This window comes from Anser anser (genome assembly GCF_964211835.1).
Source record: "Anser anser genome assembly, chromosome: 5".
NCBI lineage: Eukaryota > Metazoa > Chordata > Aves > Anseriformes > Anatidae > Anser > Anser anser.
In genome coordinates, this window is record NC_139725.1 from 22097098 (window position 1) to 22122759 (window position 25662).

At 36.4% G+C, this 25662-nt stretch overlaps 1 protein-coding gene across 12 annotated transcripts in view; it reads right to left on the reverse strand.

Annotated features, from left to right (window-relative positions):
• Nucleotides 1-25662, reverse strand: part of AKAP6 (A-kinase anchoring protein 6) — a 294067-nt gene that overhangs the window by 62029 nt on the left and 206376 nt on the right. For all 12 annotated transcript variants that reach the window (XM_083840099.1, XM_083840104.1, XM_083840100.1 and 9 more), the window contains one exon: nucleotides 20258-20378. In XM_083840099.1, the coding sequence (XP_083696225.1) occupies nucleotides 20258-20378 (121 nt within the window). The remainder of the gene's footprint in view (nucleotides 1-20257; nucleotides 20379-25662) is intronic.

Here is a 25662-nt window from a genome sequence, read left to right on the forward strand (position 1 = left end):
CCACGGACTACCTAAAACACTGGCAATCATTGTAATTTCTTTTATAGTAATGCCATTACAATGTACTACATCAAAACTATTGTTAAAACATGTTAAAAAGAAAGTTATATGGTTAGCCGTGTTTTATCATCTCCAGACAGACCTATACCAAACTCTTCAAGTGACATAGCAGCTAAAATCTGTTCGCTTTCATAAATACAAATAAATGTTATTAAAACAAAAGCAGAAAGTAAGCATCCCAATTCCATTACCTGTATTAAGAGTGGACAAATCTCATTTCATAGTGAATTTAAAAAATTGTTAAGAAGTCAATCTTTCCTTTTTAACACTATTCTGGGAAAAACATAGTACTTTTAAAGTAAAGGAAAAAATACTCTCAAGTTGAAAAGTTATTTTTAAGATCAACTACAAACTGCTTTCAAGAGCAAATTTATAATGGAAATGCTGACACAGCCTAAACCATGGCTGTGTGAATGCTGCAGAAACAGCTATTTCAGAAAACATTTTTAGCATTAGAAGAAGACCAACTTTGTTTAAACCTGAACTTATTTTTTACAATAGCAAGTAATGTTAACAGCATGCTGAAAATGTTAAGGCTAAGTGTACAGTGTCAAAATAGATTGAATCTCTCTGAAAACTGGAAATTCAAGCTTTTTAAACATAATCCAGATGTTTGGCTTTTAATCACATTTCAAGAAAGAGAAAACTTATGCGATACAAAATTCATACATGCATATTTCATTAGTGCCTTTCCTATCACTGAATTAAAAATTTCTAACATATGTTTTCCTCAAACAGATAATGTTTTAAATTAGAAGAGTTGGCAAGAAGTTGTACACCTCACAAATGTCATTGAATTATTTTAACATGGAAGAAAATATTTCATTTTTTACAGTATTAACAGCTTTGATAGTAAACGTTACAGCAGCGACCATTTTTTTCCCTTGTTAGTAGTAAGTCCCTGAAACAAACTAAGCATATAAAGATGGCTGAATGATGAGAACTAACAACTACCATTCTTCAGAATATCTGATAACACCCTGATGGACCTATAAGTGTTTAACACAGATGCTTTCTCTCTTCCTCACTCGTGATCAACACAGCATAATGCTATGCCCAAGCAGCTTTCTCAGTAAGAGCCAGAGTACCTTGAATGTGGAGAAACTTCTTCCAAGATGTAATTCAATTTTAGAACACTTTCCCACACCACTATCTTTGCTGCATAATATTTAAGGGACTATCCTGGTGTGACCATTGTTTCTAAAAACTAACAAACATGACAAATTATGATTTTTTTAACCTCCAGAAACTTAGTCAATTAGGCTCTGAATCCATTTCTAAGAACAGACTTTCAGAATGTAACAATATTTTAATATTTTAAATAATTTAAGACAGACAAAACCAAAACAATAAAATTGGGAGAAGCTATCACACATATAATGGGAAAAGAAAAGGGAAAATGAAAAAGAAGTGTTGCCTCTTTCCACCTGCCCGTGGCATTGGGCTTGCTCTTTAAAAGCCTCACCACCCGAGGGGTCTGTGAAATGTGATCGTGAACCACCAGGAACAGAAGCATGCACTCTGTTACTCTGTGATGGGATGGAGTGAGATGCTTTTGACCGTTACTATGAACAGCAGTTCTGTCCAGAAATGTTGGAAACTAAACAATCTGGGACATGCTAAAAGCCAGTCTCTCTGTATCTCAAACAGCTGCTGTGCCTAGGAGAGATGCTTGGCCTCTTTCAGAAGAGCCATCAGCAAGGCTATGGCTAATGCAGCATTTTACAGGCACAATCAAGCTTGCCACTCCTGTGCTCCAATTAGTTGGGGACTCACAACAGTCCTGTGGAGAAATATAATCCTCAATTTCAAATGAGAAATTGATGCACAGATGGATGACGAGTTCAGTGTTGGAGATCACTCATGTGGGAGCACAAGTCTTTCGAGATCTGCACTGGCATTCTCTCCTACAGAACACCTTGTCTAGCGTAGCCAAGCTCAAAACTACTTAACATTGTTTGTTTCATACTACACTGAAAAAAAAAAGTATTATACTACTTATGGTACATTTTAGTCACTGTAGAAAATACCTCAGATCTAAACTCGGTAAATCTTTATTTCTGTAAGACATTTACGAACTAATAGCTACCTTTAAAAAAATACATAAGCATAGTGACACTGAACTCATTTTGTCTACTGCACAACTAGTGAGACAGAAACAAAAGAAGCTTTTCCTCTGCTTCTATTTCCCTGATTTCAGGTGTCTGTTTTCAAGGCTTTATGCTGCTGCTAAATGTGAACTCTGTTATTTGCTGGCATGATGAAAGCTGAAAGCTTCTTCTCATTTCTAATGGCATTCTGCCAAAATATTCTCTGAAAAAAACTTGGGCTGATTCACAGATCTAAAGTTCAAGAAATTGTCATAATCTAACCTCACCACTTGTATAAAATGTGCCATACTCTTCCCTTCCCTTCCTTATATTAAACTTTCAATGTTCTGGGTTTAAGCAAATCTTTTAGTATTGCATCCAACCCTGATTTAAAGTCGCAAATGATGGAAAATTCATAGCATTGCTTGATAAAATGAAGAATCATTGGCTTCTTTAGCTGCTAAAAGCTGTGTGGCTTGTTTCTAGTTTGAATTTGTTTAAGTTTAACTTCCTGCTGTTTTATCTTCTTATACCTTTGCCAATAGTTTGAATGCCTGTGAAAGCATGACGTTAGTATAAGAATCAAATATGAAAACAGATGACTTGCACTGATCTTGGATTTCATGTTTCTGGGATTACTACATACAGAACCAAAATATAGAGAAGCAGAACAATTTTTACAGAGGCTGGTGAAGACAAATATACATACTTTGGACAATCTGAAGGCTTGATTCTTCCTAGTACTGTCAGAAAGCCCATTTTCCATAACTTGACCCTAATATAAATGAAAAACAATGGGTCTGGATTTAACTTGTGCTTACGGACAATATTGCCTGTAGTCACATTTTGGCTTTTACTTGTTAGGCTCTCCTGGTTCAGCTTAAGATTTTTTTCTGCTTCTTTTCATGCTGGAAAGAAGTATGGAGAGTAGGAGAAAATAACCATAGTAGCAAATAAGCAAGTGACTTGGATGATATCAATAAGTTTTGCATCCACAAGAAGAGTATTTTCTAGTACATACCTGCACTAGATTCACACTGGAAATTTTAAAGTTGAATGCGAAATCATCTTGACAGACTAGGGAATCTGCTTAGCATTCTGTTTAGCATTGTGCAATAAGCTTCTCTGAAACGAGCATACAGTTAAAGGCCTGTATATTAATAGAACCTTTCAGCAATTAAACAAATAAATAAACAAATAAATAAAATAAAATAAACATAGTTCTAAAAAAATACTGCAATGAAACTGTAGAAGTGAATTTAAGAAAAAACAACAACAAAAAACACCCTCCTGTTGACTTATGCTGCTTCAATTAAATGCTAATCTTCATGCCCTAAGCAGTCTGATAAACTGGTGGTTATCGATATTCAAACACATATAATGCTTTCAATGCATTGATTTAGATATTGGTTTAGATATTGGCAAATTATTCCTACACTAATGTCTGAATTCTATGTTAAAAAAAAAAAAAGATGAAAAAGACATGTCTTGAAAATATATGCATATATCTGAGAAGGAATTTTTCAAAGGACCGCAGCAACAGGAAATATCAGGACACAAAACCAGTCCTGAAATAATATGAAGCAAATTCAGGATATTTTGAATCTACTTCAGCTGTAGAGAACACTAGGGTAGCCTTACAAACTTTTCCTTTTCTGGCATTCTCTCAAGACATTCTGGTCCTGCTTTTGTGGTCAACTTATCCTGGTAACCATGCATGCCATGATAGCTGTGTGGCAGTTCAAATACAAATACAAATTAGAAAGGTCTGTGCCCATTAAGACAAGCTATATACTTAAAATAATGTGTATCAATGCCTTCAAATTTAACCATTCTCTGCCTAGTGAATAAACATTTGCTGTACTATGCTGCATATGTAGGGAATTTAGTAATTCCAAATGAAGATAGTGAATTGAAGGAAAAAGAATGAGAAAAGGCTGAGGGGAAGAGAACAAGATCCCATCACCTATGCTGCAATATTCCGATTTTTTTTAAGGAAGATATTCTGTTGAGAATATCAGGAAAAGTAAGTGACTGATTTTTATGGTGACATAACTGTCATGAATGGTACCTTCATTTTAATAAAATAAATAGTTTTACCCAAACTTGTGCTTCTTAGTGTAAAAAAATCATTTTATAATTAGTGACAATTCTAAAAATAATAATAAAAAGTCTACCTTGTTGAATACTCCATGTTCCTAATAGTACTAGGTTATGTGTTTGTGTTTTTTTTTTTTTTCAAATCTGCATCTGAATCAACTATGTTAGGTCATTTTCTTAGCTATTATGCTGGAGATATAATATGTTACTATAGAACTGAAATTTAAAGAAATTAAAGTAATGAATACATATTTCAGAACAGGCTATAGAGCTTTTGTACATTAAGAAGCTACACTAGCACTACATTAACCCTATTAAGGGTAATTTTTCCAGCTCATTGGTGATTGGCATTTGGTATTGATGTTTGAAGAATTGCCATTGCATTGATTTTATTCTTTGCTTCCTTAATAAAGTGTGGAAGAAATGGCAGAGGAAGAAGTTAACTGTCCTTTGGTAAAGCCATTAAGCACTTAAGAAAAAGGGTTGGACATTTAAACCGTATAAAAATCTTTACGGATATTCTACACGTTTGTTAATTTTGCAACCTTTTCAGTTAGCCCTCAAAAATTCTCACTGGTATGAAAACATTTACATTTGACTGGTACAACAAAAAAGACCAAAGTAAGATTACAAATGCCATGCTTGCAGTTACAGAATAATGCCCTCTAATAATAGAAATTTCAATCAATATTATTGTACACCCTTCCCAAGACACGAGTCCGGACATACACCGAACAACACAGTGTAGCAGGCCACCTGGTGGTCAAATAAGCTAATTATCCACTTTAAACTAAAAATTAGAGGACCATACGAAGAACGTAAGGACATGAAATAAACGCATAAACTCCATCAATTAAAGCCTATTAGAACTAACGTAGGAATATATAAAAGAGTTTTTCTTTACCTTATCTTAGGTTTTCAGGGAGTGGTCACTGCTTGAGGCAAGATACTCAGGTTGGTTGAGCAACATTTTCTTGCACTGAAGGTGCTCATAAGTTAAGTTCCCAGTCTTTTCCCATGACACTTTAGAAAATGAGGTTCCCCCACAGCTCAGCCTATCACACTGTGCTTCTCCGTTCCCTTGATAAGACTCATAACTGTCTTGTAGGAGCTTCCCTGGGAAGCTTGAACACAGGGTACATAAAAACACGTTGGCCAGCCCACTACTTTGAAGGACGCAGGAACTGAGATTACAATGCCCACAGATCGGGGTCAAAATATCTTACAGCCATACAAACCAATGTCAACAGGCACCAGTGCAAGTTACTGTCCATGCTGTAGATTCAGACTTACCAAAGAAGTTGATATGAAATGTAAGGCAACTGCTGTCTAGTGACAAGTAGCTGAGATGTCTGAATAGATGAGTTTAGGGTAAAAACTTTGGAAAGATCCTCAATTGTTGAATGACCTGACAACTAAGAGTCAGAACATGATCTGTCGGGTTTGATCAGAATCTGCTGGTATTAACATCTATAGCACTAGGATAGCAAATTCTAGCCCTGGCAGATTAAGTCACCAAGCTATAAGACATGTACAAAAAGAACTAAAATGAAAGATGCAACAATTGCTGAAGAATCTGAGGAGGAAGCATATTCTTCAGGAGTGAATAAATTAGAAAGCACCAGAGAGCAAAGCAGTGTGCATGTGACTGGAAGTGTTGTGTGTTTGAGGCAATTTTTAGCCTTATAAAACCATAATATCAATATAAAAATCTTTTCTCATAAGACCTCTACATCAAATTTACAAACAAATCACATGCATGATCCAAATGGTCTATGCTGATTTTAATCAAACCAAATGCCTAAACCATCAGAAGGTCTGCCATCACTCTAGTTCACCATATTGTGAGGTTATCCAAATACGGAGGAAATATTCAGAACATACAGCCACCATGAGCACAACAGCTTTAAATGATATGCAAGTTATTATAATAGTGACTGGTTTGAAGGGAAGGAGGCACATACAAGATTCATTTTCTGGCAAGAATTCACCTGGGTAAAGTGTGGAAAATATACTTCTTTGCTATTTAAACGTGCAGGGACAAAGCAGAACATTTTAGCTGTCATCTGAGCGTGCCTCAGCACCAAGGTGAGGATTTCCTACCTGCTGGTTTACTATGGCCATGAAGATCATTGTCTGTGGAAATGGTCAGTCTACAGAGAGAGAATACCCTGCAGTTCAGCCAAGAAATACCTTGTGAGACACACTGCTTTTAAAAGAGATGCAAAAAACTCCTCACACGTATGTCACCTACCCCACCAATAATTAGTTCTGCTTGTTATTGCCCAATGCTATTGGCCAGCAATGTTCTACCTCCCTTTTAAACTTGCTTCTAACAGGACGAGTAGAATTTTAATTAATGTGAGCCAGACATAAACATTTTCCATGAAATACACATTTTTATTGCTTAACATTTTAATACTGTAACTTTGAAATGTGCCAGGAATAGCTAAGCTCACTTATTTTGTATTTGTGCTGTTAGACAAAATACATGTATACAGATATGTATCTTACAGACAACTGAAGTAAATGCATATATTTATCTTTAAACAAACTGCATCCTCTTTACTTTGCACCTATACCAAGTACTCTACTTTGTTCATCAATTTTTAGAGAAGAGTCAGTACTGTTCATTAATCAGTAGAAATACAACCAGCATTGAATTGAGACCAAAAAAAATAATAGTTGTGGGTGTGGGTCCATCAGTAGCCAGAGGCAGCAGGTTGTGTCTCAGAGGTGAGACACTGCCCATCAGATAACGCATGGTACATTGTCTCTTCTGGAAGAATAGTGCACTGTGCATGTGAAGGGAGAAAGCTGTGCTGTTGCTTCTGGGCAAGACAGAAATTCATTGTTTCACTGATTTCAGAAACCAGGGCTAGAAGCCACTTCTTTGCAATGATCAGCTGATGCACAGTATTTTGCCTCTAATTCCCATCTCCTGCTGGGATCCAAGAGCCCCTACTCCTCTCAGAGACAATCTGTGTATGTTAAGTGAGGCTCTAGTGTAGAAAGTCCAGTGTGGTACTCCCTGAAACCTATGATTTTAAGATCTAAAGAAAAGTGAAAGAAAGAAATTTTTACTATCTATAGTGCTTCTCTCACCCTTGGATTAAGCCAACAATAAAATGGCAATTGGGTCATATAAATCAGCCTTCATTCTCATATTCCAGCTGCTAGTTATCACTGGGGCCTTTTCCACACTTGGTGATCTGTGTCAGAAGGAATGCTATTTTCATTTTTACTTACCCCTATGTGCGTTCGCTATTTCTACTGTGGTGTGGGGAACAACAACAGAGGAGCTAACAGGAGCTCTGTATCACTAGGAGATTTCTGTAAAGCTCCACAGTTCTGCAAAGGGATTCACTTCTCTAAAGAAGGAGACCATAGCTCACTCCCTTGAAATAGTTGTACTATTAAAGGACTGGTATCTCAATATGCCAATTTTGTATTTGACATCACAGTGAACATTTTCACTGTGAAGAAAAAAAAAAATGTCCCAGGCTTTCAGTTCAATGATTTGGAGGTCAGTTTAATGGTTTCTGACCACTAGCAGATCACTAGCAGGTCTGCCACTAAGGCAGATCCAGTCTGCCTTAGTTTCTGTGGCTTCACAATCTCTACTTTGCCACATTTCCTTTTTCAGCAGTTTCAGCAGACTCGCAGAATTCTGTCTTGGGGAACTCTAGGGTGATTTGTGGGGTTTTGTGCTAACTTCAACTTAACATCAAGTGGTCATCTTCAAAAGTATTATGTTCACCTAGAATGCTAAAGAGGAAACAGCAACTGTCCTGTTTCTTTCAGATACTGCTTTGAATACTGCTTTGCAACTGAAACCAGAGCTTGTACAGATGTATGGCCACCAGCGTACAGAATTCCTGTAAAACAACCATTGTAAACTTTAAGTGATTATATCTCTTATTTCAGGGGTTCCTTATTGACTGACTACATTTAATCCACTGGCCTCATCATGATTTCATTGCACATCTGCAGTGCTTGGTTGCATCTCTCCAGTCTAATTTTGCTCCTTATCAGTGTTGCACTGCAGCTGGCTCCACAATCCAGCTGGTATCAAATTAGTCATTGATCTAATAGCATAGTTGCAAATATAGCAATTGAATGCCTGGCAGCCTTATGCATTGCCAGAACACTGAGAATCTTTAGATCTGCTTAAGTCACATTACAGATATCTCCTTCATTAAAACCTTAAATTCTCAGTGGTTTCAGACACTGTATTTTAATTTCAAAGGTAACTGCAATATTCAGTCTGCCTGCATGGGGCTTTTTTTTTTTACAAAAACATTTTCCTTTCTACTTTTCACAATGCCTGTTCAACTACGTATGTTGCACTAAAACGCATACATTTTCAGCTGATCTGAATCTGCCCTGCTTCACGTGTTCTTTTGACTTATATCCATGTGTGTGTTCTGCTGTTTGTCTTTTGGCACTTCTCTGGATAGTTTGGCCACTATTTGGAAGTATACATTCAACTCGCTTTCCTCTGAAATCTTCCCTGTGAATGAGAATTGTGTGTTTCACAAGTGATCCCGGGGAAGAGATATAATTACGAAATGTTTTATGTCTTCAGTTACACATGGGCACTCCAGTTCTTGGCGCCATACCATATCCCCTTTTATGTTTCTGGCACTGGTTAAGTAAACCTTTTTATAGCTTCGTATTTACTTTGAATTATATTTGTCATTCTGATCAATTCTTTTTAGAGACTAAGACGTTGTTGCCATTGCCTCAAAGCAAAGCACTTTTTATCTGGAGTTCCAGTTTTTCTGGTGCTCAGAATCATGCAAGCTATATTAGATGACTTTTAGGTGTATTTTATCTGGGTATTCACAGATACTACCTTCCTGTCTAATGTGACTGTTGTCCCAGATCTCATGTGCTACTTTTGGGGAAATATGAGGAAACTACTTAACATTTCTAGTCTTAAACTGGTTCTTTGTTTAGTACCTTCATTGACTCTTGAAATTTGGTGGGCCCATAGAGGCCAGGCCAGTAGTTTTCATCAGTAATGAAACCTGCTCCCTTTTGTCTAATTCTCTGATCACAGTAAGTTAGTTATCTATCTGCAGTGTGAATACATGGGTTGATGAGGAACTGCTGTATGGCCTCTAATTTCAGTAGGTATCTTATGAATTTTACTCTCTAATAGCCAGGAAACTAACAACACAGAGACTATTTAGCCATTAATATTAGATGAAGGAGGAATGGACAGAAAGGTCCCTAGCTCAGCACACAGAGGCAAAGGTACAAGAGGGGTGATTTTCTTCACCTATTTTGTCCTCTTCCTCTCTCTCTTCCCCCTCCACATCCCCATCCCTTTTGTTTATTTTAACTATTACACATTTCAGCCTCTGGCATTCTGGCATTAACACCTTACATATTCTACATACTCTACATATTCTACATATTCTATTTGACCTAAGCTGAAGCAATAAGGAAACTGCATATTTTCAGAAAGAAAGCTTTTCTGTTTGTGGTTTGGTTTTTCTGTGGTTTTTTTTTTTTGCCTTTTTTTTCCTGAGACCTGGGAAAAGAAAGGCGGTTCCATACTCACACTATGAGGCATTTGATTATTGACTTGCTGGTGAAAAACAAAACCCAAGTTTAAATTAGATACGCTTACTGAAAAATCAAAACAAAATACTACAGATTAACTTTCTAAAACAGAAAAGTGGGATCATGGGACAAACTACTTCTCACAGCTGATGGTGTTAATTTGATCTCTCCACACATGCTAAGAATCTAAGAGGTCTTGGCAATTACTGTTCTTCCACTTCCCTAGCAGACACATAGTCCTCCTTGATGATGGCCAGCAAAAAAACATGTATGTCAGTCTCAATACCTCACTCAAAAAGACAAATGCTCACCTTTAGAGAGTTACCACCTGAAAAACTCTAACAGAAATTCTTTATCCATCATCTCCCATTTCTAAGCAAAATCAATTGGTAAAGCAGAGATGATCAAACTGCAGCGTAACGTCTGTCAAATTCTGGATGCATCACAGCAGGGTTTCAAACTGGAATATTGCATAGACATGACACAATGGTACTAAAAAAAAACTCTTTTCATGATAACTGAGAAAGTCAGTGAGAGGTAATGCTGAGAGAGGCTGATCTTCATAACCCTTTTATACAATCAGTGGAGAGATAAGAGAGAAAAGGTTTCTTCTGAAACTATTTCAAAGTGCTTAACTTAAGCTTCTGCCCTGAATCACCCCTTGGAGAAGCCTCTATTTCTTATAGACTGGTCTACTTAGCTCTCTTAGTAGTCTAAATTAGTCTTCACAGATGACCCCTTCTCCCAGCGCATCACTGTTCAAACTATAACTGGCCCATAGTTTTCCCTGCAGCAACATGTGTTGCTGGTCTGCTCTGTGACACAGCTGGAGTACGTTCTGCAAATCTGCAATGGCACCGATTATGCTGCAACAATGACGACTGAAGGGTGCAACTGCTGTCTTCCCCCAAAAGCACCTCTCCATAGAAACAAACTTAATATTTACAGTTCGTGATTACTGCAATCCTATAGCAACCATGTTTTCTGCAATGCTAAAATATCAGCACCCACGAATGGTTAGGAAGAGCCACAGGCATTTCCCACTGGCCACAGGAGCTGGCTGGAACCTACCCCAGGACCCCATTGGACCTGATGCAACTACGACTGCAACAACTGTGAATGAAATTATTTATGAAATTGCTTATTTTACCTTGTTAGGAGGAGAATTTAGCACAAAATACTGGAGCTATTTTAGTAAAATGTATTAAAATGTATACTCACAAAGCAAAACAATCACCTAAACTTAAGTTTGTAAAATGGTTACACACTTATACAACTAAATATAAATATTTTATATTTGTATATATTGCATTTAAAGAACGCATATCTTATAAAAGTATTTGTAAAAGTAAAAAATACAAATAAAAATTTGGGAGATTGTAAACTGGTATACTTCACTGTAACTTATTTTTTATGATTTTGCTATGTATGCATTGAATGTAATGCAACTGCAAGTTTATTGAGATTTAGTGAATTTAGGTTTCATCTAGAAAACCTGGTAACAAGGTTTTCTGTGTTCATTTGGGTTTTGTTTATTTTTAATAAGAAACATTACAATATCAATTATTTATGAGTTATACTGAGGAATAGTAATTGGGAAATAAAATAGTATTTCCTGTTATTATGTTTCTGAAGCAAAATATCATGGATAAAACACCTAATTTCTATGAGTTTAGAAAACATTGATATATTTTCTCCTGTGGAATGATGTGAAAATATAGGAAAACAAATTAAAATTTGGCAAGTAACATGAGAAATAGGGTAATACTTTTGCCCCATAGGTGTTTGCTGTCATCTAAGGCACTAGTGAGTTTTTTATCTGGATCCCACTAAAAAATCCCAATCCACCAGCCTGCTACAAAAACCACAAACTTGTTCACATACACAGTCAAAAATTATGTTGTCACTGTCCTATTTCTGTCTTACTTCAATACATTATTTGCTATATTTTCCAATAAAAAATACCATAGGGCATCAAAGTAGACTAGTAGAAGGTAGCTTTAGGACAGACACTTGCACGTGCACCACACAGAAGATGGCTCTTCACAGTATGGGGCTCAGGCTGTGGAACAGCTCAAGACAGCATGCTCTATGGACTTCTCTAAGGTGATGGGGGTCAGGATTGCTGGACAACCTCATGAAACGACAGTGTGGAGAATCAAGTAAGATTCACTGTTCTCTGATCTGATTGAGCTATTTCTATGTTACATACTTAATTTATTTAAATTTATTTAAATACTACCAATTTTAATTGGTAATATATGGTTTTGCAACCCAGAACAATGGCTGTGGACAAAAGGCTCTGCGATACAGTGCGATAAAGAGAAATCAGTCCTGTCTTCTTCAGATTTCTACACAGAGGGCTGTTCTTCCTTATTTGGCATTATTGTATATGAGATTTTATGAGTGAATTGTGAGTGCAAATTCCAAAATGACTGTACAAGATTTTTTTAGTCAGCTGACTCATATTGACTTTATTAAAGCCAAACAAGCCAATTTCAATGTTCAACTTTGAAAATACGTCCCTAGAATCCTAAACCTTACGATAATTGATGAAATACTAGCCTCAGAGCAGGCAGCTCTTAGGACTTACATGTGGTCTGCATGTGATCCACTGTGTCAGGAAACAAGAAAATACAGATAACCTAAACTCCTTTAAACCAAATGATAAATTTTTGAGAGGTCGTGCTAAGAACACGTAAATCAGAACACACGCATGGTTTGGGACACCATATGGCCTCTTCATTCTGTTCAGGGGATGGAAGAACATTGCAGCACCAGTACTGTTGTGCCCAGTGTTTGACTGCAAGTATAACAGCACAAGGGTAATATCATTTATTAGGGATTCTCGATCCAAAGATTAGGTCAATAATAATTTAGTATATCTGACACTAATCTTGAGCCCTTTCTAACTTGTTTGGATGCTATGCAGTCCTAGAATATAGAAAGCATTGAAGGTGGTAATTTTCATCACCCGTTGGGTGAATTAAGGTGATATTGCCCCCCCCCCCCCCTTTTTTAAAAAAAAAAAACTAAAATTCTTGTTGAACAGAAAATGGTTTGGGGCAATTTACTGCTGGACATATGCACTCAAACCACCATAGCTGAGTGTGCCAGACCATTGCTTCACTGCTGAGTATTTGACAAAGCTTTAAGGTCTCAGTGCTTGGGACCTTATCCTACCATTTTATACCACCAAGGGCACAAAGACAGAGCATGTGGAGTTGACTAAGATGCTTGACGTGATGACTGTAAATTGTCCACATTTTGCAGCTGTAGTAAGGAATGGTGATGACAGCTATGTGGTACACATTTACTTTTGTTTGAAGTCGAATGCCTCTTTCATTCTAGACACACTGCTTTAATCTCCCAAAAGCTGTGCTGGCTTTTGCTACAAGCTCAGTAAATACTGCTTTGCTACAATGTGAAGTTCATCTTCAATGTCATGCTGGGAAGAAATGGGAGAAACCCTCTTACTCTTGTGAAATGCATGAAGCCACTTCTTTTAGAAATATAGGCAGTCTTCTCAGTAGAAATTATAACGCTATCTTTAAAAATGCATGTTTACACTTGAAACATATTATGGAAGCAACCAAGAAAATGTAAAAATATTTTTATATTCTTTCTTTACCCATTCTCTAAGCTTACTTTGTAATTCTGTAGACATGGTCATCAGTGTTTCCTATTGTAATTATACAAGACATTAAAGCTTAACATTTATCTGCTTTAAAGATGACTTTCTGCCAACAATAATTTTATATGCGGCTTTTTAAAATATAGAATTCACCAGAGGTAACAAGGAATTTAACCATATTACAAAGTTAAACATATGGACCACTGAAAAATAAACTGGTTGTTATAGTATGTGTCACAAAGGAGTTTTCACTCTGTTCTCCAGTGCAACTGAAGTGAAAATACTTGCGCAGAAAAAGTTAACCAATTTCATCACTCCCTGCAATAACAGACCAGGAAGCTTTGCTGTGTCAGATCCCTTAGTTGATGCCCTAATAACAGTCAGACTTTTATTGCTGCATGGGGTGTCAGATATTTTTGAGACCTCTCATACAAAACAGTCCATTTTCCTACCTAGCGTGGAACGTTGCAGAGGCTCTCAATCTGTTGAAAAAAAAATCCAGCCGAGTACATGGAGATTACTGAACTTCAAGAACAGTAACTGACCTCTGAGTTTTCTGCAAAACTTAGCTCAGTTATTTTATTCTGCATGACAGTTAAAAACATACTACCATGAACAGCTTCTACTGAGGCAAGTATCAATCCATATATGAAGACATAAGTAAGTACTGTAATTTACTATTGCTACTATCTTCATTGATATTATTTAGCAGAATTATCTTTCTCTATTAATTTAAAAAATAATTACATATGTTTCATCAGATAAAATAAAACACATTGGGTAATAATTTGGGGCATAATTGGTTAATAGTATTAAAGTCATATTTCAAAAAGATGGCAATTTTTGCAAGCTAGCCAAAAAGTTTATTAGCAAACTATAATGACTATTCTGATTGCAATTAAAAAAACCCTTCCCAAATGGGTCAACACACCTAAGTGTTATCTGATTTTAACATCACGGTTATTACTTATTATCAGGCTGCACAATGAGATATTGATTACTTTTAACCTTTAGATCCAAGATTTCAGGAAAAGTCGAGGCAGTAGCACAGTCTACCTTTCCTGTCTAGTAAACTTATGGCCTTTAGTGGAATTCTAATGATTCTTATTGGCAAGGCATATCCGAAATTAGTTTATTCTCTTGGCTCATACAGAAATGATGACATATCTAAAAATAGTGCATGCGTAGCAGATTTGTGGTTACTAGCTACAAGGGGCTTAATCCTGCCGTGTGCTGAGAGCTTCCTCCAAAGTGACGATCACCATCTTCTCCCCCGACTGCTTTAGCAGCTCGGTGCCGGCACTGACTGATCACTGGACAGACAGAAGGCAGTACGGACCGTGCAGAATACGCATCGTAGGAGCAAAAATCTTCACGTTTTCTCGTTTATAACCAATCCCCTAAGCATATTGTCCAAATATATCACTCTTCAGGCTGTTAATCTTTTAATAAGTTTTCTTTATATGGAAAATCTGCTTGAAATAAAGACTGAACTACAATGCGGCTTCAGTAGGTACGCAGGACTTGTTTTAAATGGAACAAAGTAATCCAATTAAACTAATCTGTTTTACAAGTTAAAATGATACGAAGCACATTAATTGATCCTTCTAGGCTGCTGCCGTCTGAGCCCTCTTTCTATTTCAGCGGCATTTGGAACTGCTTCGCACATTTGTATCCTCCGCCTGAAGAGAACTCGGTCCTCCGGTTCAGGAGAATTACGGGCAAGAGAAACATATAAGTGTTATGTGTTAGATTAATTTGCAGAACACTTGGCATTATTATTGCCAAGTAGTCAAATTGTTCCAAGTTGTTCCGGAAGGTTGTTATTAATAGTATGTTTTCTGAGGAAACTTCTGTCTACTTTTGGAACTGCATTTCTGTTGCCAAGGAAACTCCTTTAAGCACAGCATTCTAGGAGCACACTGCTGCTTTTGTTTGCCAGTATCCTATTCATATCATCTAAGTAAGCACTTTACATACTTCAGCCTCCAGTTTCAAATGGTGAAGTTTCTCAGTATTTATATTCCTGCGTTAAATATAGTTCATTCCTCTCGTTAAACTCGGGGACTCTTGCAAGATGATTTTAACAGTTGCTTTAAAGGACAGGTTTTTTTCACAAGTTTTTAATAAATTAGTTTTAATTTGAATAATAGCTCCATAGGTTATAGCACTAGTCCTTAAGTGTTAATTATCTTTTCACTCCGAAATTAATGTAGTCATTTCCTACTGACTCCTCTACACCATTATTGAAGTGCTGAGGAAAACATGTCATTGAGTTCGGAGCCAGAGCTGTTGTTGTGATTAATCCTGGTCACATGGCCGATCTCTGCCAAAAGGAGATCACTGAAAAAAGGTGACAAAGACAGTGATTTCCTGTCAGCAAAGAGTACGACAGCGCTGTCTAGAAGTGATGCAAATGAGGGAAACTTTCACCACGGTTTGTTTGATCCACTCGGGGCCGCAGCCCGCCGCGCCAGGGAGCGGCACAATGGAGCAGCAGCACACCCAGAGGAGGGAAGGCGCTGCACCTTCGCGAGGGCGACAGCCTCCAGGAGGGAGACCAAAACTGCTGCCGGAGGTTTTTCCCTCCACTTTTTTTTTTTTTTTTTTTTTTTGAAAGGTATCCTTCTCTTTTGAGGTGCGTTGTGATGGGATTTAATACCGGGAGCCGCTTCCTGCTGATGAAATGGTTTCGTAGTTAACCTGTCCTAAAGCCGCGTCAACTGCATTTCTCCAAAATCTCTGCGCTGCTACGGAAGTAGGGGGGTTTTCCATCTATCTGAGAAGTTATTAGTTCAAGACTTACGGCTTAAGCAGTTCGTATTAAAAACAACATACATCACTTGTAACCAAACAGGAAAATACAATTTCTTTTATTTGATATTTTAAAATGTTTAGTTAATTTTATTCCAAACATGCTAACAGTCTGAACAATCATGCTGTACTTATTTGAATGGGGTTTTAATCTAACACAATTAAGTTTTGCAATTAATCTGAGGGAAATGGAAAGAATTATCATTAACGTTTCTGCCTAGTATACTCATTTCTAATGTCCACATTTCCAGTAAATACCGACTTGCTTCATTTTCGAACGTTCAAGGTACAGAATTACTCAAGTTCCCACTAAAGGGCTAATTAGCGGAGTTTAAATTCTTTGGGTTTGATCCTCCAGAAACGGCACATGAATACAGCTGAAGTCAATGCAAGTTCTGTGTACTCAGAGCTTATGAGATCAGGCTCACATGCAGTAGATTAAAATGAAATAAACATGATACATTTGGCATTAAACTGAGCTATTACCACAGTACAAAGAAGTGAGAGTCCAAAAAAAAAAAGGGGGGGGGGGGGGGAATGCTCCTTTCAGTTTTTTCTTAGTTAGTAGATAGAGCATCAGAGGACAAATAAACTGCAAGTTGTGCATTCCGTGACTGCCATCCCATCAAACACCAGTTGATTTTCAAAACCATTAGCTAGTTTAAGAGTGTAAAGCTGAAATCATTTAGGGCTGCAGGGGAGCACAGGGAGGAAAACGAAGGAAGAATAGTTTTCTATTTTTGCAAGTCTTTGCACTAAAATCTCGGAAATCTAGGGAAAGTCAGCATACATATTCAGAATTTAAAAAAAAAATGGCTGTGCTACTCCTCTTATATTAAGGGCAAAATACAACATAGTTAAAGAGAGTTAATAAGGATCCTAATAAAAAACCATGAAGCTCCTGGAATATCACAAAACAAAATTAAGTTGAGAGTTGACTTAAATCTATATTAAATCTGAAAATAGAGTACTGGGAAAATAGTCTAACCATGAAAATACATTTTATTTTCCCATATGCAATTTTAGCATTTATATATTATGTTATGCTGCTTTAATGTGTGCTTTTCCCTTCCGATTTACCTGTTTTATCATTGCTCCTTCCATTCATAGACTCCTTAGGGGCAGTGATTACTGTTGGTAATAGTGATACCACAGCAGGTTCCCTGGCAGAGACGGCTTGCTGAGCTGGCTCAGAGGTGCAATTACTTGTCAGCTCAATAACTGAGAAGAGGGATCTGTGGGTTTAGGAGAATCCACCAAAATGCAGAGAGTGCAATTAGCAGGTTCGTGTTTGAAGCTGTAGCTGATAAAGAATGACTAAAGCAAGACCTATGTTTTCATAACACCCCACATCTTTGAGGTATTCTGATAATAATAGCTGCTTGAATTTCTCTTTACAGATTTCTTTCCCTACAGAGTAGAAAGGCCGTGTTCACAGTGAAGTGTAAGCAGTGCTGGTGTCCCATTGCTGTGAGCACTAGACCATCCACCACTCTGTACGAAACCCTCCAAATAAAAAGGGTGTCACTACTGATTACACAAGATACTGGGATACTGTAAAATATATATATATATATATAAAAACTGTTTCTGAGGGCATGATTCATTCTTTTACTTGAGTCTCTGAAATTAAGGATGATAAAGACCTACTGATTTATCTGACCTCTCTTTTTCTAGTGTAGAATTGTTCCCTCAATCGTATTTGCTAATGTTTTCTTTTGTCTACTTTTAAACGTCTGAAATTATGGGGCTTTCAACAGTTCTTTAGGAGGTTTTTAATTTTTTTTCCATTGAAAGGCTAACAGATCTTAATGCTATTCTTTCAAGCCTTTCATATTACCTGCAAATACTCATCCTGGTTTATGGACACACCTTAGCCATCTCTTAACCAAACTGCACATTTCTAGTTGCTTAAGTCTTTCCTTCTGTCCCTAGCAATTTGCTTGCTGCTTTCACTGGAAAGGTATACTCAGAATATTCACTGTGAGAGGGTAAGCAGTCTGTTTCTACCCTTCTACAAGTGGTTTTGCAGTTGTCAGTACTTTTGAGATGGGGGCTCTATTAATTAGCAGATGCCATCACTGTGGAAACTGTAGAGCAAACACACAGTCCCTTTGACACAAACTTTCTGCTTTCAGAAGCGTCACACACATCGTAAGACAGAATTTGGTAATAATGAGAGACCGTTACTTCCCAGTTTGGATAAACAGTATTCCTCATTTTGCCACCATACTCTACTGCCAACTAAGTCATAAATTACTGCCCTCTTTTATTATTCTCACTATGCCTGACCATCTATAATTATTGTTAATGGCTACATTTGGATATCAGAAAGGGAAGTATCCTAAATAGCACCCAGTATACTTGGGCTGGCTGCTTATGCCCTGTTGCTTCTCATATTGATGGGTGGATTTTTTTCTTAAACTTTGATTTATGTTTATTGATTTTTATTTATTTATTTGTGTAGGACTAAAACTAGTAGCTAGATTAGGCATGGTACAAGCTGGTCATATACAGACAGGCACTACCAAAACACACTGTTTTAGACTTGCAAGAAACTTTTTACCCAATTCTGATATTGCTTATTTCTAAGCCTAGACAGGGCCAGGACTGTTAATGTGTGACTAATCTGATTAAGTATTTAGAAAGTTAGAAAAAATACATTAGTGAAAATAAGAAATGATTGACAAATCAAGAAATAGAGATTACAGAATTAAACTTACTTGCAGCCTAAAATAGTTCAGACCTGAACCATATTTCCATTCCTAAACATATTTTAACTTGTTTGGCAATGCTTTTTCACCAGGTATTTTAAATAAAGGGACTAAAATTAGAATAAAATGCAAGACGGACATCAAGAAAATAGGATGCCAAAGCAAGAAAAACTAAATTATATTTAATAAATTATCAAATTGTGCAATCATAGAAGAAAGAAAACAACTTCTATTTGACCTTGAATGTACCATTTATTCGATAAGAAATAAAAAAAAGCTAGAGGGTAGTTGTTTCTTGTCATTATACTGTTGCTGATTCTGTGGTTAGTTATTAATTTTATTTTTTATGATTCACAATCTGCTCTTTGAAATATGCCATATGCTCAAAGCAATTCAAGGATGACAACTGTCAGAATTACTCCAATAAAAATTGCCTAAATGAGGAAGATTTACTGCAGCCTGATATTTCTGTCAAAAGCCCCTCCTTTCTTTTCCCCACTGCCCCTCATTCCCATGGACTATAGCTTCTCAGACACACAGCGAAGCCTGAAACGGTTTTAGATCAAATCTATGCATTTTGGGCAACTTCCTAAAAGTACTCTAGAAGAATTGACAAAGCTTCTGGGCTAACGCTACCATGATAAATATAATAATCTGCATGTGTGACTGTGTGTGTGTGTGTGTATGTATATGCACATCTTTTGTAGATACATGAAGACTCTCTAATCAATATGCAAGTCCAAAATCATTTTGCTGAAATCACAAGTGTGATGACTTAACATGACAATGTCTGCTTTATGCATAACTAATAAAATTAAATTGGAAAAGTCCTGCATTCTGGCAGCAGCAAACCAAAATCAAGGCAAATTTCTTTCTTCCCAGAAGAGGTCTGAAAGGTGGATAAAAATCCAGCTGAAAGCTCCAATCAAAACACATTTTGTTAAATGCTACCATTTCATTTTTTTCCTTCATTTTGTTTCAGTCTATTTATTAATGCAGTTTCATTTATTTCTATTCATCTTGAAGACAAATCTTTGTCCTTCTATAGAATTACACCAAATAGAATGTGATAAAGGGAACTTTCTTGCAATTATGATGTCGGTGCAGCCTGTCAGCGCACAGGGGATGGAAATGAGGTTGGGGACAGGGAAGGGAATTCTAATAGACACCATGATACATACAATGAACGCAGCGATATCCTGTGAGAGAAAGACTTGTCAAGCTAATCAGATCTTCTATAGCTAGGTAAAGGCAGTAACGGTAGCGCTAACCTTGTAAAGATGCTGCTGCTGCTCCTCTGACATCATCAGGTCATGGCTGTCCATCACAATGGATTCCATGTCAATCAGCCAATCCCAGAGCTCCTGGTATTCTGAATCAAAGTCCAAAAGGCTGTAGATAAGGAACAAAATGTATTATGCATAAATACGGTGTAGTTGTTAAAATCTTGTATTAGAATAATATATTCTTGAAAACTCATGATGTTCCTAGTTATATTTCTAAAGAGACATTCTGTATTTATACAGAGTGGAGGAAAATGAAAACTGAAATCCAATTTAAGCCAGTGCCATGACCTAAATTCAGCAGCTGATGCCAAATCCTGACAACTGTTGGCATACTGCATTTGCTTCAAAATTTTTGAAATAGAAATCCCCCATAGATAATGTTGATTAATGGTTTTTAAAGTGCTGACTTTATATTGAGCAAACTTTGCAACCATCTTGATATAATTCATATAAAAATATTATTTTCATAGAAAAATGACTCAATCCATTCAGCTATCCCTCTGCTGTCTATCTGCCTATCTCTGTAAATATCCTACATTTATTTTCATGGATGAGTAGCTAGCATTTCAACTTAACGCCTTAAGATAGGCTTGAGTGAATATGGTAAGCCAGTGAGAACTAAGGCCAGATACAGTATTAGACAGGTGTTCCCTACAGACATGTAAGAAACAAAGGTAAGGACAGGAAGTCAAAACAATGAATCCTTGAATAGCCAGCAATCATTAAAATTCAAAGGAGGATCACTACGGTTTTCAACAAAATAAATCATTAGAATAAGGAGCTTAAAAGGATTAATGTGATTCTCTATTGAAAGCCCAGTGAATAAGTAAGGCATAGCTTCTTCTAAAATACCATGGTACAAGACAGAAGGTACATACTAAAAACTGCACATTCGTCAAAAAAATACCCCTTGAAAAGGGATCTTCAAACCTCCAAAACTGGAACTAACAAAAGCCTTGTCAGTAATATAAAAAAGCCCCATATTGATCAAACAATAGTACATGTTCCACTAAAGCTAATTTCTCCAATTATTAAAAACTTTTCTAGCTTTCTGCATCTTTAGCAACACCATTAAAAAAACCAGCAGTATTTCAACAGAGAAACAATGAACTAAACATGTTTTTAGTGTTATCAATACTACTGCAGTTTCAGTTGTTATTAACTAGAGTACCATGTGCATGGTAATTTTGAAAGCTTATATATAAAGTTGTGACAAGTAGAACTGTCAGAAAGAAAGAAAGAAAGAAAGAAAGGAGAAGGAAGAAAGAAAAGCCATTTGCCTTCTATGGTATAATTTTCAAGGAGTTGACAACAAAGGAAGTCTTGTATAATGTACAAGTGTTGATTCCTGCTTCTGAAGTAACTCTCAGTTTAATCCACTGTACTTTGTGTACTTTTACTACTCTTTCAGGAGCCATTTGGCTCAGATATCATTTTGAAACTAAAATGAAACTAAACTCCATTTCGAATACTATACTTGCAGTGATAGTGAATCTTCCTTCCTCTGAAAACAGTACAACCACGCTGTATCTTCAGTATCTTCAGTATCTAGGGCTCTTTTATTCCCCTTCTGTTCTATCCAAGTATTACCCAGCGTCGTAAAACCGACAAGCAGTTATTAAAACATATGTTTTATGATATAAGAGGCTTGATTTCATCTCATGTAAATTAGTACTGATTCAGTTGGACTTGGTCAGTTTTCACTCAGCAGTGAAATATTTGAATTAAGATATGAAGCTGACTGAATCAAATCCTACATCCAATGTTCATAGCCTTCTGCTGCCAGAATGGGATGGGATGCCTTTGGAGACTGCGCCAGGAAGTGGACTGGGATTTCACTGTAATGTGCAGAACACATGCTGGATCCAAACACCTGCTTTGTATCTATAGAACCACATCTTGGTTACAGTCCAAATTCGTCCATTTATTGGTGTAAGAGAATGAATTGATCCTTTAAAGACACACAAAGGCACTTTTCCCTGACCTTTACAAAACCCAAATAAGCACTAGGAAACAGCTGGACAGTTTGATTTCTAGCTAATGTTCTAAAAAGCATCTCAACCCAAAATAAAGAGTGAGAGAAACAGTATTAATTGGAAAAAGTCCAAGAAGGGATGCAGGACGTAACAGAGATTTATTTTTTTCCCCATATTTTAGATCCTGTGCCTCTTTCATTTCTTTTCCTTTTTTTTTTTGAGGGGGGATATTAAAATAAAGTTAACTGAGACCATTTTTAAGCAAACTGTTTATGGCAGTTATTTTCCTGAGCTTAAAGACAGTGACGTCAGCATAAAAAGCATCATCAATATTTTTTTGTAATTTGCTATGTTCTTAAAAGTTCTGAAATAACTCTGATGTTTTTTAAAAAATGCTTTGTTTTTAAAATGAATAGCTTACATATAAATGAAAAATACTGATTACTATTAAATTATTATTTGGAAAAAGCTATGTTATTAAGGTGTTAAAAAGATATTCAGAAAATCCAGCAAATGTAGGATCAGTGACAGGTAAAGATTAAAATGTACCTGTCAGTATTTCTGTGGTATATTGGATATTTCTTTTATATTGAGAGTCTTTTTTTTTTTTTTTCTGAGCTTAGCAGATCTTTTTCATATTGCCACAGGCAGAATCAAGGAAAGCATAACTTCTGAAATACTGGGTCTGTGTTGCAGATGCAAGAACTACAGAAAACATCTAATTTTGGTAGATTATCCAAATCCACTCGTTGCCAAAAAAAAAAAGTTAGGTCATCTGTTTACTGGGGAAAAAAAAATTCTCCATTAAAAGTACCCAAACATTAACAACGAGAAGGCTATAATGTTAGTTAAAGGGCAGGAAACTACAGCTGCCTTAATACAGGTTTTGTTGGTTAATAAGCTAAAATCATTAGCTACATAATAACTGAAATGACATTAAGAAGTATATTTTATCTTGGTAAACAGGGAATCAGATATGCAGAGTTGCATGTCTAATCCCTTGAACCCTAAACATATTTCTTAAAATGTGGACATCAATTTATTATTTTGAATGAAAATTCATGAGCACCTTTCTCATGAGAAAACCAGCTCGTCTGTGGCATTAATAAATAAAAAGGCATGTGAAGCTATTTCCATCAGCCTTTTTCCCCATGTTTAACATACACTTCCAGTTTGTATTATTTCTTTGACAGCATAACTCACATGCTATTTAGAAATACTGTAAACATACTGAAACGCTCGCCAAAAAAATTCATCCAGACAAAAAGTTCTTTCAAGTTTCTGGGTCATGATTGTTTGGAACTCCTTTCCATTCACATGTTTCTATTAGGAGAATATAGGAGAGATCAAAATTCTGACCTTAAAATCGTCTTATATTCCATACATACAACCCTCTCTATTGTCATTGCAACATCCACGCTCTGCAGTACATCTCTTTCTTTACACAGTAACCGGCACCCCCTTATTCTGCAGGTACTACCTTAACTTTATCTATCCGAGTTTAGTTGTTTCCTGCACAAAGTCACCTCCCAAATCTTTCTCCCCACTATATAAACAATTCTTCATCCACAGTAACACTTGTTCCCAGTGTAGGCACTCTTCTTTCTCCTAGGCCAAATGTCCACAACTGCTAATGGATAGATACCCTAATTTTCCCAGTTATCTGAATGCCCTGTTCCCTGTAGAGATCTCAGTTATCCTAGTAACAGGTGCTGGCTCATCCTACTACAGAATTTCTGTCCACATGTTTTGTGCAGTAGGGAAATACTGAATAAACCTTACTTTCAAAGCCGTATATCTGTAGGTAAAAGGCATTTCCATTGTGTTCAATACCTCAGACTGGTTCAAATGGAAGTTTTCCATCTGAATTTAGCCCCCATGTATTTCTATAATGGCTAAATATGTGGTATTCTATCTATCTGCCTCCTGTCTGGCCCAGAAAGGTGGCCACAGCCCAGAAACAGGGAACACCAGTAGATCACCATTGCCAGTAATAAGCATGAAATTACGAGTGCAAATGAATGCAGCTAAGAGCTTCGCTATCTGCTTTACACGTATGATACGTAGAATTACAGACTGGATTTTTCCATGAGGCTTAAAGCTTTATAGCCCCAATCCTCAATAAAATCAAATGTCTCTTATTGTCTAATTGTCTTATGTCCCATGCAAAATTCCAACCTCAAGTCTTGCTCACATTCAACTCTGGCTGCAAAATTATAAGCTGTTTTTGAACATTTAGCCCCCAGTGCACATTTATATACATATACACACCAATTCGGAACAAATTATTTTTATGGTTGGCAATAGCTGCACTAGCGTGTTTGAGAATCTGACAGATTTCTGCATATGTAATCAAGATCTCAGTAATCCTACATAATTAGCCCACATCAACTTTTCTAAAACAGTCATCTTTCCGTATAATAAGAGGGGATGTTTACAAGGCTCATTTATCTTTACAGTTGGTAATTTAATAAAACTATGTTTCCAAGACCTCAACACTGAGTTAACAATTGAAAAAGGAAGTTATGGGGGTAGGAGTATCTTGGTCAGTGACTTTCCTTGAACGCAAAATTGAAGGTAAAAGTTCTACTGAATTTTCTGGTTACAAGAAAACTTGCATCCAAATGAGGATGTACCCAAACAATGGGCACTAGTTAGCTCCTTTGAACTGCTTTTACCCCATACTATTATGAACTCACAGGTCTGTGTGACATTTAGAGGAGCTAGTAGTTAGCAGATAGGGTTTTTTAAAAGCCTCCTAGAAAAGTCTTAAACCAGAACTACAAAATATTTTCTTTGTTGTGAAAAAAGGAGGGGCAGCCATTCAAGACTTCATTTCAGTGATTAATCTGTCCAAGATTCTTTGCTTAAGTTGTCAATAAAGGGTTTCTTTTAATATATATATTTATATATATATATACACACGTATAGGCACATACATGTATAGTATGTGTGTGTGCGTTTACATTTATTAAGTCAGACTGAGATGACCAACTCACGTGAAAACAGTTAAAATTGCAGCTTTCTAGATGTACAAAACTGGGATGCTTAAACTGAGAACTGTAAGTTCACTTACATATATGCGTGTGTGTATATATTTATACACTTTTATATGTATATAAAAAGTTTCATATTCAACTTTCCTAGTCACTAGTAGAATTACGGTTAGCCAGAATTGTCTTACAGTGGAGTTAACAAGTTATAAAGCCATTTCCTTGAAAGATGCTAAGAAATCAAAAGAAATGAAGACATAACAGGAGAAAAGCTTGAAATGAAAGGACGTTACATTTATTTTTAATCAAATAATGGATTGCTATTAGATAATGTTAGGTAGTCCCATGAAGAAACCATGATTTAGATAAATTATCCAGAACTCATTAATTTCTGCATTAATATATGAAAAAATAAATATAT